The sequence below is a fragment of the Symphalangus syndactylus genome, chromosome 3 (assembly GCF_028878055.3).
Source record: "Symphalangus syndactylus isolate Jambi chromosome 3, NHGRI_mSymSyn1-v2.1_pri, whole genome shotgun sequence".
Taxonomy (NCBI): domain Eukaryota; kingdom Metazoa; phylum Chordata; class Mammalia; order Primates; family Hylobatidae; genus Symphalangus; species Symphalangus syndactylus.
In genome coordinates, this window is record NC_072425.2 from 64851549 (window position 1) to 64865777 (window position 14229).

The 14229-nt window shown below is 39.0% G+C and overlaps 1 protein-coding gene across 8 annotated transcripts in view; it reads left to right on the plus strand.

Moving 5' to 3' along the window:
- LOC129479286 (uncharacterized) overlaps nucleotides 1-14229 on the plus strand; it is a 76300-nt gene that overhangs the window by 32830 nt on the left and 29241 nt on the right. For 2 of the 8 annotated variants that reach the window (XR_010120226.1, XR_008656634.1), the window contains exons 2-3: nucleotides 5420-5537; nucleotides 8554-8721. The exons of 2 other annotated variants lie outside the window; for them this stretch is intronic. Coding sequence is in view for 1 of the 6 variants with exons in the window: in XM_055272180.1 (XP_055128155.1) it covers nucleotides 5420-5537 (118 nt within the window). In the remaining 5 variants the exon portion in view is untranslated. Of the gene's footprint in view, nucleotides 1-3571; nucleotides 3662-5419; nucleotides 5538-8553; nucleotides 8722-14229 lie in introns of those variants that run through there. 4 more of the 8 variants (XR_010120225.1, XM_055272181.1, XM_055272182.1 and 1 more) reach the window with 4 other exon arrangements.

The following is a 14229-nucleotide window of genomic DNA, read 5'->3' on the forward strand; positions in this document are numbered from 1 at the left end:
TGAAGATTGCAAATTATTTTTATTTAGGGATTGTTACGAAATTTTATGTAGAGCCAAATATGTTTCTTTGGAAACATGTTCAAAGAATTCATTATTGGATTCAGATCTCATAATTGGAAACAAATTCACACATATCATAGTCTTTAATTAGCACATACCAAACTTTCTCTCTTTTTACTGTTGGAAGTAACTTTGTTGATATTATGTTTTTATGCTCCTGGAAGTGGATCTCCTTATAACCTTTCTACCTGATCTCACACACCTTTAGATTTTGTTGAAACAATTATACTACACAATTATAAGTGCAAAATGGGGAAAAGGATTTCTGAAACATAGGCCAAAAAAGTTCAAATGTGAACTGAGAGAAAACAAAAGAAAAAAAGCATTTTTTGGAGAGAATACGTTTTAGTAACTTTTAGTATAGAGCGCTGTATTAGTCTGTTTTCACGCTGCTAATAAAGACATAATTGAGCCTGGGTAATTTATAAAGGAAAAGAGGTTTAATGGACTCACAGTTTCACATGGCTGAGGAGGCCTCACAATCATGGCAGAAGGTGAAAGAGCAAAGGCATGTCTTACATGGCAGCAGGCAAGAGAGTGTGTACAGGGGAACTGACTTTTATAAAACCATCAGATCTTGTGAGATTTTTTGGCTATCATGAGAACAGCAGGGGGTAAAAACTCACCCCCATGATTCAATTACTTCCCACTGGGTCTTTCCTATGACACGTGGGGATTATGGGAGCTACAATTCAAGATGAGATTTGGGTGGGGACACAGCCAAACCATATCAAGCACATAGGTAAAAATATGGCCAGATTAATTCCCTCTGCTGGGTTGACTCACAAGCTATTTGTGTCTTTGTAGAAGACCTGTCTCTATGCAAACTTCTAAGTTGGGAAGAGGCTTCACAATGGTGCAGAATCCCAAACTGATTCTCGTACATTTTTCTACTAAGTAAACATATTCCTGAATTTATCAGGAATAAACAAATTTTCTACTAAGTAAACATATTCTGAATTTCTGAGAAATTCTGAAATCACCCCCAAGTTGTCTAAAATGAAGCAACAAATTGGGACCATGTTTTTTTAATATATAGTTAAAACTTATTTGCAGCTGGGTGTGGTAGCTCATACTTGTAATCTCAGCACTTTGGAAAGCTGAGATGGGAGGATCACTTGCGCTCAGGAGTTCAAGACAAGCTTGGGTAGTGAGACTGCATCTCTACATACAATTTAAGATATTAGCTAGGAATGGTGGTGTGTGCCTATAGTTTTAGTTACTTGGGAGGCTAAGGTGGGAAGATTGTTTGAGCCCAAGAGTTGGAGCCTGAAGTGAGCTATGATTGTTCCACTGCACTCCAGCCTGAGCAATAGAGACCCCATTTCTAAAAAAATAAAGCAAAACCAAATTTATTTGTAATAACATATTCTTATCGATTAGTTTGCTACATGTCTTAAAACAATAATCACAACTGTAACTATTATTTTTTAGATTCTATATTGTCTAGAGTATTGCTACTCAAGGAATGGTCTGTAGACCAGCAGCATTGACATCACCTGAGAACTCTATAGAAATGCAGAATATCAGGTCCTACACAGATTTGTAAATCAAAATATGCATTTTAACTAGATTCCCAGGTGATCTGTTTGCACATTAAAATTTAAGAAGCACTGAGTGTATCCATATTTGTCTAATAAATGTGTTTCCTGCTTATTTTCAGACATTTGGATCATAGATGCATAAAGGGATTTTAGAAATGATCTAACCCTGCATTTCCCTCTGTGTATTCCATGGACAATCATTGCATAGAATGTCAGTAGGAGTTATGCTGAAAAAGTGCAGGAAATGCTACTGGTTAAATAACGCAAATAGTTTTCTTATTACTGGTTTCTCAGAATCTTTAATAAGCTAATGTGCATTGTGACTCTCCAGGGAAGGGGGATGAGATATAAAACAGTGAATGTATTACAAAACATGTAAACATAAGACATTATTTTCACCAGATATCTTACAGGACTAGTGTACCTATCTTAGTCTGTTTGGGCTGCTACAACACAACACCTTAGACTGGGTCACTTATAAGTCATAGAAATTTATTTCTCATGGTTCTGGAGGTTGGAAAGTCCAAGAACAAGGCATCAGCAGATTTGGTGTCTGGTTAGGGACCTCTGCTTCCAAGAGGCAAGTTATTGCTGTGTCCTCACATGGCAGAAGGATGGAAGGACAAAAGGGCAAAAAGGATCAAACAGGATCCCTTAAGCTCTTTTATAAGGGCACTAATTTCATTCAAGAGAGTGTAACCCTCATGACTTAATTACCTTCTAAAGTCCTCACCTTTGAATACTATTGCACTGGGGATTAAGTTTCAACGTATGAGTTTTGAAGGCACACATACATTTAAACCATAGCAGTACCCTTTGATACATTTTGAAAAATATGTATCAAAGTTAATTTGAATATCTCATTTAACAGACTCATATTTTTAAATTTCATCTTATTATTTGACAAATATTAGGTAATCTACTCTAACTTCTTGTCGATTTTTAATAGGAATGTGACTGCTGCTGTACTGGTTATAAAAATAGACCCAAACTGTAATGTGTTGTTCATATGAGTCCAGGGGTTTTCTAGGGTGAGAAAGTAAGTGGGTGTCAAGTACTATGAATGTCTGGGATCTTATCCTACTTGCAAGCCTACTATAAGTTAGCCCATAATAGTTTCATGGAAGTTGGCAGAAGACATGAAATTCTTGGGTTAGAAACAAATGACCTTATTACCCATGCCATAGCAAACAACATAAGCTTCATGTTTATGTCAGTTCCCCCAAGTCTCCCAAGTCCCGCAGGAGCAATATGGATTGTCCCTGGTGAGTGCTGCTCATGGAGAGAGCTTATGCCAAAGCTAAGGATGCTGGAGCTTAGAGAACGCACAACTTTTTAAATTAGCTGGAAGCATAGCTGCCTTTTGCCCCATAGGGAGATATCATCTTTATTATATGGTACAGTAAACAAATCTGTCCTTTGCTTCCAAGGGAGACCCTATCTATCTTTCAAGGTTGTTCACTACACAAACTTTCCTGAAAAGACAGCCCAGAACAAAGGGATTCAATGCCTTTTTTTAATAGCCTTGAGTCAAGAATTGCAGGGATTGAATGCTTTTGCTCACAGGGTGTGCAAAACAACAGCAACAACAACAACAAAACAAAAAAACCTGAGAGACCAATGGAGAATTGTATCCCAAATTTTCTGGGGGTGAGAAAGGGAGTAGGTGTTCTACTGCATGAAGTTATTCAGTAATTCAGACTGGTAGTGAGTCTACCATGTTCAACATGTGGCTTCTAAAGTCACTCTGGCTGTGTGTGTTGAGGTGGAGGTGGAGTTCATCATTCCTGACAGTTGGAAGGGCAAGAGTTTGGCAGTGCATACATGTGAGGTTTTATGAGCCAGGTTTGGAAGTGGTGCATACCACTTGCTAACACTCTATTCCCTAGAACATGGCCACATGGCCACACCTCACTGCACAGGAGAAGGGGAAATGTAGCTTAGCTCTGTGCACAGGATTTATTGAACCCTGTTATGGCAGACACTATTCTAGTTGCTGGGAATACAGCTGTGGATGGGCAAGGCAAGGTCCCTGTTCTTATGGAGCTAGCACTGAGGTGAGATTCCAGAATATTTAGAATATGATTGACTTTTCAACATGAGAGACATAATGGCTAGTTTATGATATAAATGGTTGTGTGTGAATTCCAAAAACTTATACTTATTGTCAGCTTAAGTCAGATAGCATAGACCTTAACAGCTTTTAAGTTTCTTTACAACTGGTTTATAGCAAGATTCCCTTTGTATTTAATATAACTAATCTTTCAGAATAAGCCCTATGCATTACTTCTATAACAAATGAGTTATTATTATTATTTTATTGTTGCCTTTAGGTTAACAGGTTTTATTATGTTAAAGACAGCTTTATTTCAAGTCTCAAAACAGATTGGAACATTTTTAATAGAAATCTCATTCGCATGTTTTGATTTATCAAAGCATTTTATGTTTACTTAAAAAAATTCTTTCTGTTCCCTAGAGAAGTCCGTAATGTACTCAGTGCAAATTGAACATCAGGAATATAATGTAGTCAAATGACAGAATAAAATTCAAGAGAAACTGCTGAAGCTTTGCTCTTTAAAAGAAAAATCTGTATTTCTGTGTTATATTGTGTGTATATATTATGGAAATATCTGAAAGATACACAGCACTCATGCCCAAAAATATTGTTTATGAACAAGTATATATAATGCAGTTTATCGAAAAAGAGTTCAATTTAAAGTAATAGTGCATGAAATAAGCATAGTGTGGCATGTTGCAAAGTGGTCTGAATCGCAAGTCTCAAGAATCAGGATCTAATCTTGACGGTGCTTAAAAAATTACACAATATAAATATTTGCATAGCATTTTATGGCATAAAAAGCTTTTTTTTTCATTTAACAATAGCTAGCATTACTGAGCACTTACCATGTGCCAGACATGGTGATGTTATTAATTCCTACCACACCTCTATGAGGTAAGTGTCTACTCCCTCTTCAACAGTCCACTCCCCCTTCAACAGTCCACTCCCCAACCCCACCCTCCCTGACCCTCCCGAGGAAATCAGGACTCCCCTCCTCCCAAGCAGTGATACAGAACAGTGCCACTGTCTGCCACCTGTGCATGGTTCCCTCCTTCCAGGACTCAGTTCTGGTATAGAGTGCTGACTAGTTGGCGGATAGTGAAGGCCAACTAGGTACACAGCCATATTATTAATTATTATTATTTACATTAAAACTTTTTTTTTTTGAGATGGAGTCTCACTCTGTCACCCAGGCTGGAGTGCGGTGGTGCAATCTCAGCTCACTGCAACCTCCGCCTCCTGGGTTCAAGCAATTCTCCTGCCTCAGCCTCCCGAGTAGCTATGATTACAGGCGCATGCCACCAAGCCTGGCTAATTTTTTGTATTTTTAGTAGAGACGGGGTTAGCCAGGATGGTCTCACCGCGTTAAACCATCACATTAGCCAGGATGGCCTCAATCTCCTGACCTCATGATCCGCTTGCCTCAGCCTCCCAAAGTGCTGGGATTACAGGTGTGAACCACCACACCTGGCCTAAGACATTCTTTTAAATGAAGGAGTCTTGCTGTGTTGTCCAGTCTGATCTGGAACTTGGGGGCTCAAGCAATCCTCCCACCTCAGCCTCCCCAGGAGCTGGGACTACACAGACGCACCATCATGTCTGGCTCTTTTTGAAAATTTCAGTGTCTCACCAGAGTCAACAGGAGAATTAAGCAGGCCCAGAGTTCCCCCAAAGTTCTCAGGCATTCATGCTTAAGTTACATATTTTACAGACCTCCCCAAATCCCCTTTTTATTATCTCTATTGACTTCACCCAGGTGCAAGCCCAGAGGCAGTCTATACCCCAACTCAACTGGCTGGTCCTCAATGCTGCCTGCTTCCGTGCCCAACTTAGAACTACACATCTGCTGCCTCTTGGTAACATGTCATTATAATGTAGGGCGTGGGTTTCAGTTCTTGGTCACATTATTATTATTATTAGAGACACAGAATCTCACTCTGTTGCCCAGGCTAGAGTGCTTTGGCGAGATCATAGCTCACTGCAGCCTCAACCTCCTGGGCCCAAGTGTTCCTCCTGCCTCAGCCCCACAAGTAGCTGGGACTACAGGTGCGCCACCACGCCTGGCTAATTTTTTTTTTTTTTTGTAGAGGCGGGCTTTCACTATGTTGCCCAGGCTGGTGTTGAACTCCTGGGCTCAAGTGATCCGCCTGCCTCAGCCTCCCAAAGTGCTGGGATTTGAGCTACCGCCTTGGTCACATTATTGACAACAGTGCAGCCTTTCCTGGGAGGTAACCCCAGTTCTATATTGTTTATATTTTTTGTTTGTTTACAAGTGCATGCAAACTGTTTTTATTTTCTTGATCTAAATTGTGCAAAGATTGAAGTATTTACCTCCCATTATATCTTCACTTTCCTTTTTCTCCGATCTGTAATGTTTACTGGATGCTAGCCTGATATTCTTCACTTCTGTCCATTTACTTCTCAATTACCATTGAACCTCTTTTTCTGTTATTTTTTTGCCTTTGGTAAGTGCGATCATACTACATTGATTCTAAGATGCATGTTTTTCACATTTTAATGTCTCTGAAATCAGCCTGCATTTCACAGTGGTTGATATCTTACAATAAATTCTAGGACTTAAAAAAGTTGTTAGTAGAACATAAAATAATTGTGCATTTTAAACAGCCCAGGGTTTCTTGGATTTGATGGAATAAAGCTAATGCAATCATAACAAAGTCTGCAGTTGAAAGAGGCCAGTTGATTTGCCCAAGATCATGCACTGGGGCAAGGTGAAGCTGAACAGGACTCATCCTCAAGCAGACTGACTTCAGAACCCTTGCTTTGTGCTCTGTACTATAGTGGAGAAAGTGACATTCGGAGAGGCAAGGGCACTGTGCTGCCATGTGACAGCATCAGAATTTGAATCCAGAGCCCTTTCTCACTACTAAATTTGGTTCTGTGACCTCAAGGATACAGGAATTTGGTCTAGAAAATCTCTAAGGTTTCTGATTTGAAATAAAGCCAGTTTTATTTTTTAATTCATAACTATTTTAAAAATACATTTTCTAGTACAGACAATGTACACAGCACAATTTAAATTAAAAATTAAAAAATTTAAACTTAAAAATAAATTAAATGTAAATTAAAAATTTAAAAAGTAGCAAAGGAAAATAAGGAAAAGTAATTTTTCCACCTTGTGCCCCAGCCACTCACTCCTACTCCCTAGAGATAAACACTGCTACAACTCTTTTGTGCACATTCTAGAGGCATTCTATGAATATAAAGCAAATATGTACATATGGCATTTTAAAGTTATCAACCATATGTTCACATTGGTATCTCTAAGCTCAATCAGTCCCATAACATGTCTCATTCTAGTTTTCTCCCACTCCAGATTTGTGACTCCCATCTTCAAAATTTTCCTCAATATATTTTCTTACTTGATCAATTCCCATGTGCATAAACAATCTCTTGGGCCATTGGCCTTCTCTTTTTGGGATGTCCCTGGCATCTTGCTTGGCTCTGGCACCCCATGCTAACCTGCTGCCCCCTCTGTCCCTTCCCCATGTGAATGCCCTTCCCATCCACACTGGGCTTAGACACAGAGTTGGCAGATAAAATACAGGACATCCAATTAAATTTGAATTTCAAATAAACAGTAATTATTTTATACAGGTATGTCTCAAATATTGCATGGGATATACTTGTACTAAAAATTACTTACTATTTATCTGAAATTCAAATTTAACAGGGTTTCCTGTATTTTTACTTGCTAAATCTGGCAACCTTACATGCTGAGCCACCCATCACCACCATACCTTAGCACAGAACCCTCTTCATCTTACTGGAGTTTTAACATGTGAAACTGAGCAGCCCTCCTCCCCACTGTGTCTTGCTCAGCCCTGACTAATAGCTTTTGGGCTGAAGTGTTAGGGAAGGGATTGAAAGGACAGGGAAAGGGACAAGGAGAAAGTGGGAAGGGTAAGAAGGAAAGAGGGAAGGAGACAAGAAGAAAAGTGAGAGGAAGAGGAAGAATGCATTACATTTTTAAAATCTAGATTTATGAAAATGCAGTTTTTTACTTACCTAAACTGTATACGGTGTAATGACTTTAAAACCCCACAGAGCCAGGCAGATTGCTTGAGATCAGGAGTTTGAGAACAGCCAGGGCAAGATGATGAAACCTCATCTCTACAAAAAATACAAACATTCACCATGCGTGATGGATCATGCCTGTAGCCCCAGCTACTTAGGGGACTGAGGCAGGAGGATTGCATGGGTCTGGGAGGTGGAGGCTGCAGTGAACAATGGTCTCACCACTGTACTCCAGCCTGGGTGACCCAGTGAGACCCTGTCTAAAAATAAATAATAGTAATAAATAAATTCAACCCCACATGGACAAAAATGCCATCTAAAGTCAAGGAATATGAAATTATAACAAGCCTAATTCAGCGAATACTAAGTTAACTAAGTCAACAGAAACTATACTGGTGAGGTAAGTTTGAAAATTTGGGAGGATTATGAAGGTCTGTTTTAGGCAAAATTTTTTATTGATGTTTACTACTTCCTTATTCAGAAAAACAAACAAAAAAAGAAACCCTGAAAAACAACAATCTCTTACATAGAAAAAAAAATCTTGGGAGAACTAGCCTTCTTTTGATGATTGCAATGTGGGAACTTATGCAGTATAAATAACATAGAAAGACTTTAAAGTCTCCTCATGCAAACCTTGCCCACTTTGTAAGTTGAATGTTACCTTTCAGAAAGGAGCAAAAATGAAACATTGGGTTTAAATGATTCCTTTGGTCAAAAGCAGCATCTTGGCTTTTTACATACTTATTACCTATAGATAAAACAATTAATTTCAAAGCACAGGTATATTCAAAGTAAATGCTTTTCCAGGGTGATTTTTTTTTTTAATTTTTTGGTTTTGTTTTCTTTTTGTTCCAGCCCAAAGTAGACAAAAGCAAGTGAAGGCATTCAAACAAATCATTCAAAGTCGGAAACAGGGTTTGATGGGACATCTATAGCACGTAGAAATATTTATGAAAAATGGGGAAAGGCCTGCAGGGAGCACAGTGGGGCGATTCCTTATAAAATCACTTGGAAATGCTGGGGGTAAGTGATGTAAGCATCAGGGAGGCTGGAACTCACTTGAAAAGGCATACAAGGCAAGATGCATGTGGACAGATCACACGCTTCCAGGCATTATCTTGCATGTAGAAAAGTGGGATGCTAATTTTATGCCTCCTTCAGAGGAGATATTATCTGAGCACATGCAAGTATCTGGATATCACCTTTTAGGCCACAGTGAGGAACTCAAGGAGTTGAAATGGTTTCTGGAGAAAAAGAAATGCTCAGAGGTACAAGATTTTCCTTTAAACTCCACCTTCATATTTCTGTGCTGTGGGTACTTTGGACCCTGATGGAAAGGAAATAGCTGAGCGCTTCCTCTGCCCTGTCCTCTGTCTCAAGACATCTGTGGAGGAAAGAGGAGTGTGAGGTAAAAAAGTGGACTTTCAAGCCCAACAGAATCTGACTTCCAAGTTTTGTTTCCTACTTACTAGTTGACCTAGGGCAGAGGGCAGGTTACTTAATTCTTTTTTTTTCTTTCTTTTTTTTTTTTTTTTTTTTTTTTGAGATGGAATCTTGCTCTGTCACCTGGGCTGGAGTGCAGTGGCGTGATCTCGGCTCACTGCAAGCTCTGCCTCCTGGGTTCACGCCATTCTCCTGCCTCAGCCTCCCCAGTAGCTGGGACTGCAGGCGCCCACCACCATGCCTGGCTAATTTTTTGTATTTTTAGTAGAGACGGGGTTTCACCATGTTAGCCAGGATGGTCTCGATCTCCTGACGTGGTCCGCCCACCTTGGCCTCCCAAAGTGCTGGGATTACAGGCGTGAGCCACCGTGCCTGGCCACTTAATTCTTCAATAAGTGTTTCTTCTTCATTTAATACCACCCTGCTATGTTATTGAGGTGTTCAAGAGAGAAAATAGGACAGTGTTTCTGAAAGTGTGGTTCCTGGGCCAGCAGCATCAGCCTATCAAAGGACTTTGTTAGAAATGCAAAATATTGGCCCCACTTTAAACCTATAGAATCAGAATCACTGAGTCTGTGGTTTAATGAGCCCTCCAGATGATTCCAGTGCATTCTAAAATTTGAGGACTACTGTAAAAGGAAAAACCACTGGCATAGAGCTGATGAACAAAAATGGTAACTGCCCTTTTTTTTTTTTTTTTTTTTTTTGAGACAGAGTTTCACTCTGTTGCTAGGCTGGAGTACAGTGGCATGATCTTGGCTCACTGCAACCTCCACCTCCCAGGTTCAAGAGATTCTCCTGCCTCAGCCTCCTGAGTAGCTGGGACTACAGCCACGTGCCACCACACCCATCTAATGTTTGCATTTTTAGTAGAGACAGAGTTTCACCATGTTGGCTAGGCCAGGATGGTCTCGATCTCTTAACCTCATGATCCACCCGCCGTGGCCTCTCAAAATGCTGGGATTGCAGGTGTGAGCTACAGCGCCTGTCCGGTAACTGCCCTTCTAAGCATGCTCCTTCTTCATTTGCTGTCTTAACCTATTTATATGACTTTCCCTCTATTTTTTGTGATTAGAATATACTAGTGTTGTCCTCTGTCTTCTGTTGTAAAGAGAGAGGAGCTGAGAGCAGACCTTGGGGAGAGGCTGGGCTGCCACAATTAGACTCATGCCTCAGGGACCCCAACACTCACTTCATGATGCTTTATAAGTCTCCAGGATTCCTGTGAAATACCACCCTCACTGGACCCTGCACAAACCCACTAACTTCTGGAAACTCCAAAGGAAGAGGAGAAGACAATGTATAGTGAAATTTTTCTTTGTCTAGCAAGCCCCATTTGGATCTGTGACATTTTCTTTCTCTCCAGTCTATCCTCCTCACTGCAGTCAGATCATTTCCTAAATAAAAAATACTTGATCCTCTCATTACTAAAATACTCTGTAACCTCCCTAAGATTTTGCCCATAATATTAGGTAAAACTCCTTACCGTGACATGTAAAGCCCTTCTCAATCTGGTCTTGAAAGACCTCTTCGGCCTTGTTTTACTTGTCTCTGTTTACTGCTGCTATAACAGAATACCACAGATTAGGTAATTTATACAAATGAATTGGCTCATGGTACTGGAGGCTGGGAAGTCCAAGAGCATGTTGCTGACATCTGGTGAGGGCCTTCATGCTGCATTATCCCATGGCAGAGAGCAAGCAAGCATGTGGGACGGAAGGAAGTGGGGCCAAACTTACCCTTTTATCAGGAACCCACTCCCTCAATAACTAACCAACTCCCAAGATAACAGCATTACTCCATTCATGAGGATGTAGCCCTCTTGGCCTAATCATCTCTTAAAGGCTTCACCTCTTAATACTGTTATAATGGCCACTAAGTCTCTAACACATGAACTTTGTGGGGAACAAAGTCAAACCACAACAAGCCTCATTGCCCATTTCCTGCCATCTTTCCTCTTCCCATTCCCAACACACATGGGTACACAGGCACATGCATGACTTGTCCCTGTGAGAAAGCAAGTGGTGAGCAAAACACCACTGGTGGATGTTACCCTTGAGCTAGTCATGAGGAAAACAGAGCAAGTACTCCAGGCAAGAGGAACAGAGATGTGAAACAACATGGGGAACTATGATGTGGCATTATGGGGAGTTTTTTTTTTTTCTGAAAGTGAAATTTATGAGGTAAGGTGTAAAGACAAGTGGTGCTGGAAAAGAAGGCTCAGGTCAGGCCTGGGAAAGTCTTTAGCGATATGCTAACCAAGGTGCCCAGCAAAAACCAAACAGCATACTCTTATGCAAGTTTCAACACATTGCAGATTGTCTAGTAGTTACATTAGATACTTTTTGTTCAGGTCTTGAATAAAAGTAGGCATATTATCTTTGTCAAATGGCTAAAGAAACTGAGACTCAGAAGGTGAATCATTGACTCATGGGATGCTTCCACTATCAAACGCTGAGGATATGATCCACAGCATCCTATCCTCACCCATCACTGTGCTCCCAGTCACGACACCATTCTGAAGCCAAGGCTTTCCCTGGCCCTATAAAAACTAGCAATTCACTTCAAATCTGGACTACAGCTCTAGATCTGACTCAAACCCTCTTCATGGAGGTCCTCAATTTAGATGAATTACTTTTTTAACCTTAAGATATTTGTTTCCTTATATTTGGTGTCTTAATTGTTTGTTATTATTTATTCCATAACAACACTGGCTAGGAATATTCTGAGATTTGGACAATTAATTTTTCTGTAGACCCCCTTGATAAATTCTTGGTGGAGAGCCTCCCTGTCTGCATAGCTAGTATCAATATCCACAAAGACCCTTTATGCAATTTGTCAGCTCTGTAAGTGTCAATTTCGTAGAATGGGTGTCTTTAGTGGCCTCCACTTAGGTTTGAAAAAATTTTAACGAATGCCTTTACTTCTGAATTCTTTCCTGAAAAATATGTGGCAAAAAAATCTTGAAAATAATATTTTATTCTTTAAGAGTTGGGCTATTGTTCCCTCTGTTTCAGGAACTGGTTTACAAAACTTATATCCAAGGAAGCACAGTGAAACCTTAAAGTGTAGAAAAAACCCCAGAGGAATCAGTGTGTCAAACTGCAAACTAGACTTATTTGAAGTCACCATAACAATGACAAAATTAATATATTAATAGCAACCCTAAGGCTTATAAGTTATTTTAGTAAAGTGTCTAAAATTTTGAAGGATTGCTTTTCCCTGTTGGAAAAATTATTATATACACCTTAGGGAGAAAAAGGTCTATTAATTGCCTCCATTTGAACATTATCAATATTAAGACATACATTAAATTAGAAAAAGTTTTAAATTAATTAACTTCAGCCTGCTAAATTCTCAAACTTTTATGTCCTTTGAAGGCAAAGATTATGGTTGTATTCCTTGAAATTATACAGAGCTCTCTCTACAGTAGTGAATCTAAAAATAATTGTTGAATCAATGAATGAAACATTATTAAATCAGATCAATCAACCTAAAAATAATGTTCATAAACATGTCATCATGTTTCATTGTGCACTACGTATTTTGGAACATTGTTTCCATTTAAAATTGGTTAAAATAATTTGTACTTCTAGATATTTATTTTTCAAATAAAGTAGCAATTGTGCAAAATAGCATAATTCCAGAAATAGTCATTGCAGCATAGCTTGCAATGGTGTAAGATTGAAAACAATCTAAAGTCCATCAACAGAGAACCAGTTATTTCTGTACAATGGAATAGTATGCAACCATTACAAAAAATTGGCATCTCTATATATCTGATTGGTTTATACAGCTAAGGTAATTTTATTCGTCTTGGCCTGTGATTGATCTAAGAGTGGGCATGTGACTCAGCTCTTGCCAGTGAAGTGTAATGGGAGGGCTAGCAGGGAGGGCTTTCTTTCCTGAACAATAATGCAAACTTGATTGAGGAGGCGGCCTCTTAATCACCTCTCTCCATCCATGTAGATAATGCCTAAAGGTACAATAGGCTTTTACAATTGCAAGCAAGAAGATAAAAGCCAACTTTCAAGAATGGTGGCATGAGAAAACAAGATCCAGTTCCCTGATTCATCCCTGAACTGCTGACTCAATGCCAGCAACCACCGACTTCGGGGATTCTGTTGTAAGAGAAGAATAAAATGCCTATTTGTTTGAATCTCTGTAAGTCAGGCTTTCTGTTATCTGCACCTTGATTAAAGAACTCTGTTCCATAGTCTCAATCTCTACTAAGAAAAGATAATTGCTAGTATTATATCCTTCATTGCAAGATAGGAACTGCAGAATTTAAGGAAATAGGTAAGGAATCTCTTTTAAAAGACAACTAAGTAAATGAAAGTATAGAGCAGTATCTACATGTTATTTTTGTATTTACAAGTGATTAAATAATATATTCATATATTCTTGTATCTGCATAAAGAAACACCTTAAAGGACACACACATACACACACACACAACTAAATACGGAGCAGGGCAGGGGGAAACAGGATGAATTGGGAATGAAATTCTCTAATTGTGTGGGAATTAGGAATAAAAAGTAAACAGGAAACAGAAGTAAACTCATTACAAAAAAATAGGAATTTGTGCTTACAGAAAATACCTTTTTTATAAAACTACATTTTAGTTCTTTTTATGCTGTTTACTGACTCAGTGATTTTGGTCAAATCGCCTAAATTCTCAGGGTCTAATTTTCTTACCTATGGGATGAGAAGTCATTAGTTTTCTAATTAGACATTTTTCATTTTGAAAGATATACAACTCTATGATGTATCACTCAATTATGTCATCCTATACAATGTTAAATAGTTACATTTAATAACCTGAATTATTCAAGTTAAATAATTCCAATTTGAAGTTCTTATCTGGACAACTTTATAATGAGTTGTTGGTGGCATTTGGAGACAGCCTGGGAATGGGTCACATTAAACATTTCTGACTGTTTCCATTATGAAATGTTAAAACTATTCATACCACTTAATACTTCAGCCTTGATACTTCAACCCTTGTCTGCCATTTCTGATTTCTTTTACTCTGCTTGACTTTTTCTTTTCCCCATAGCACTTGTGTCTTCTAACATCCCCAATAAT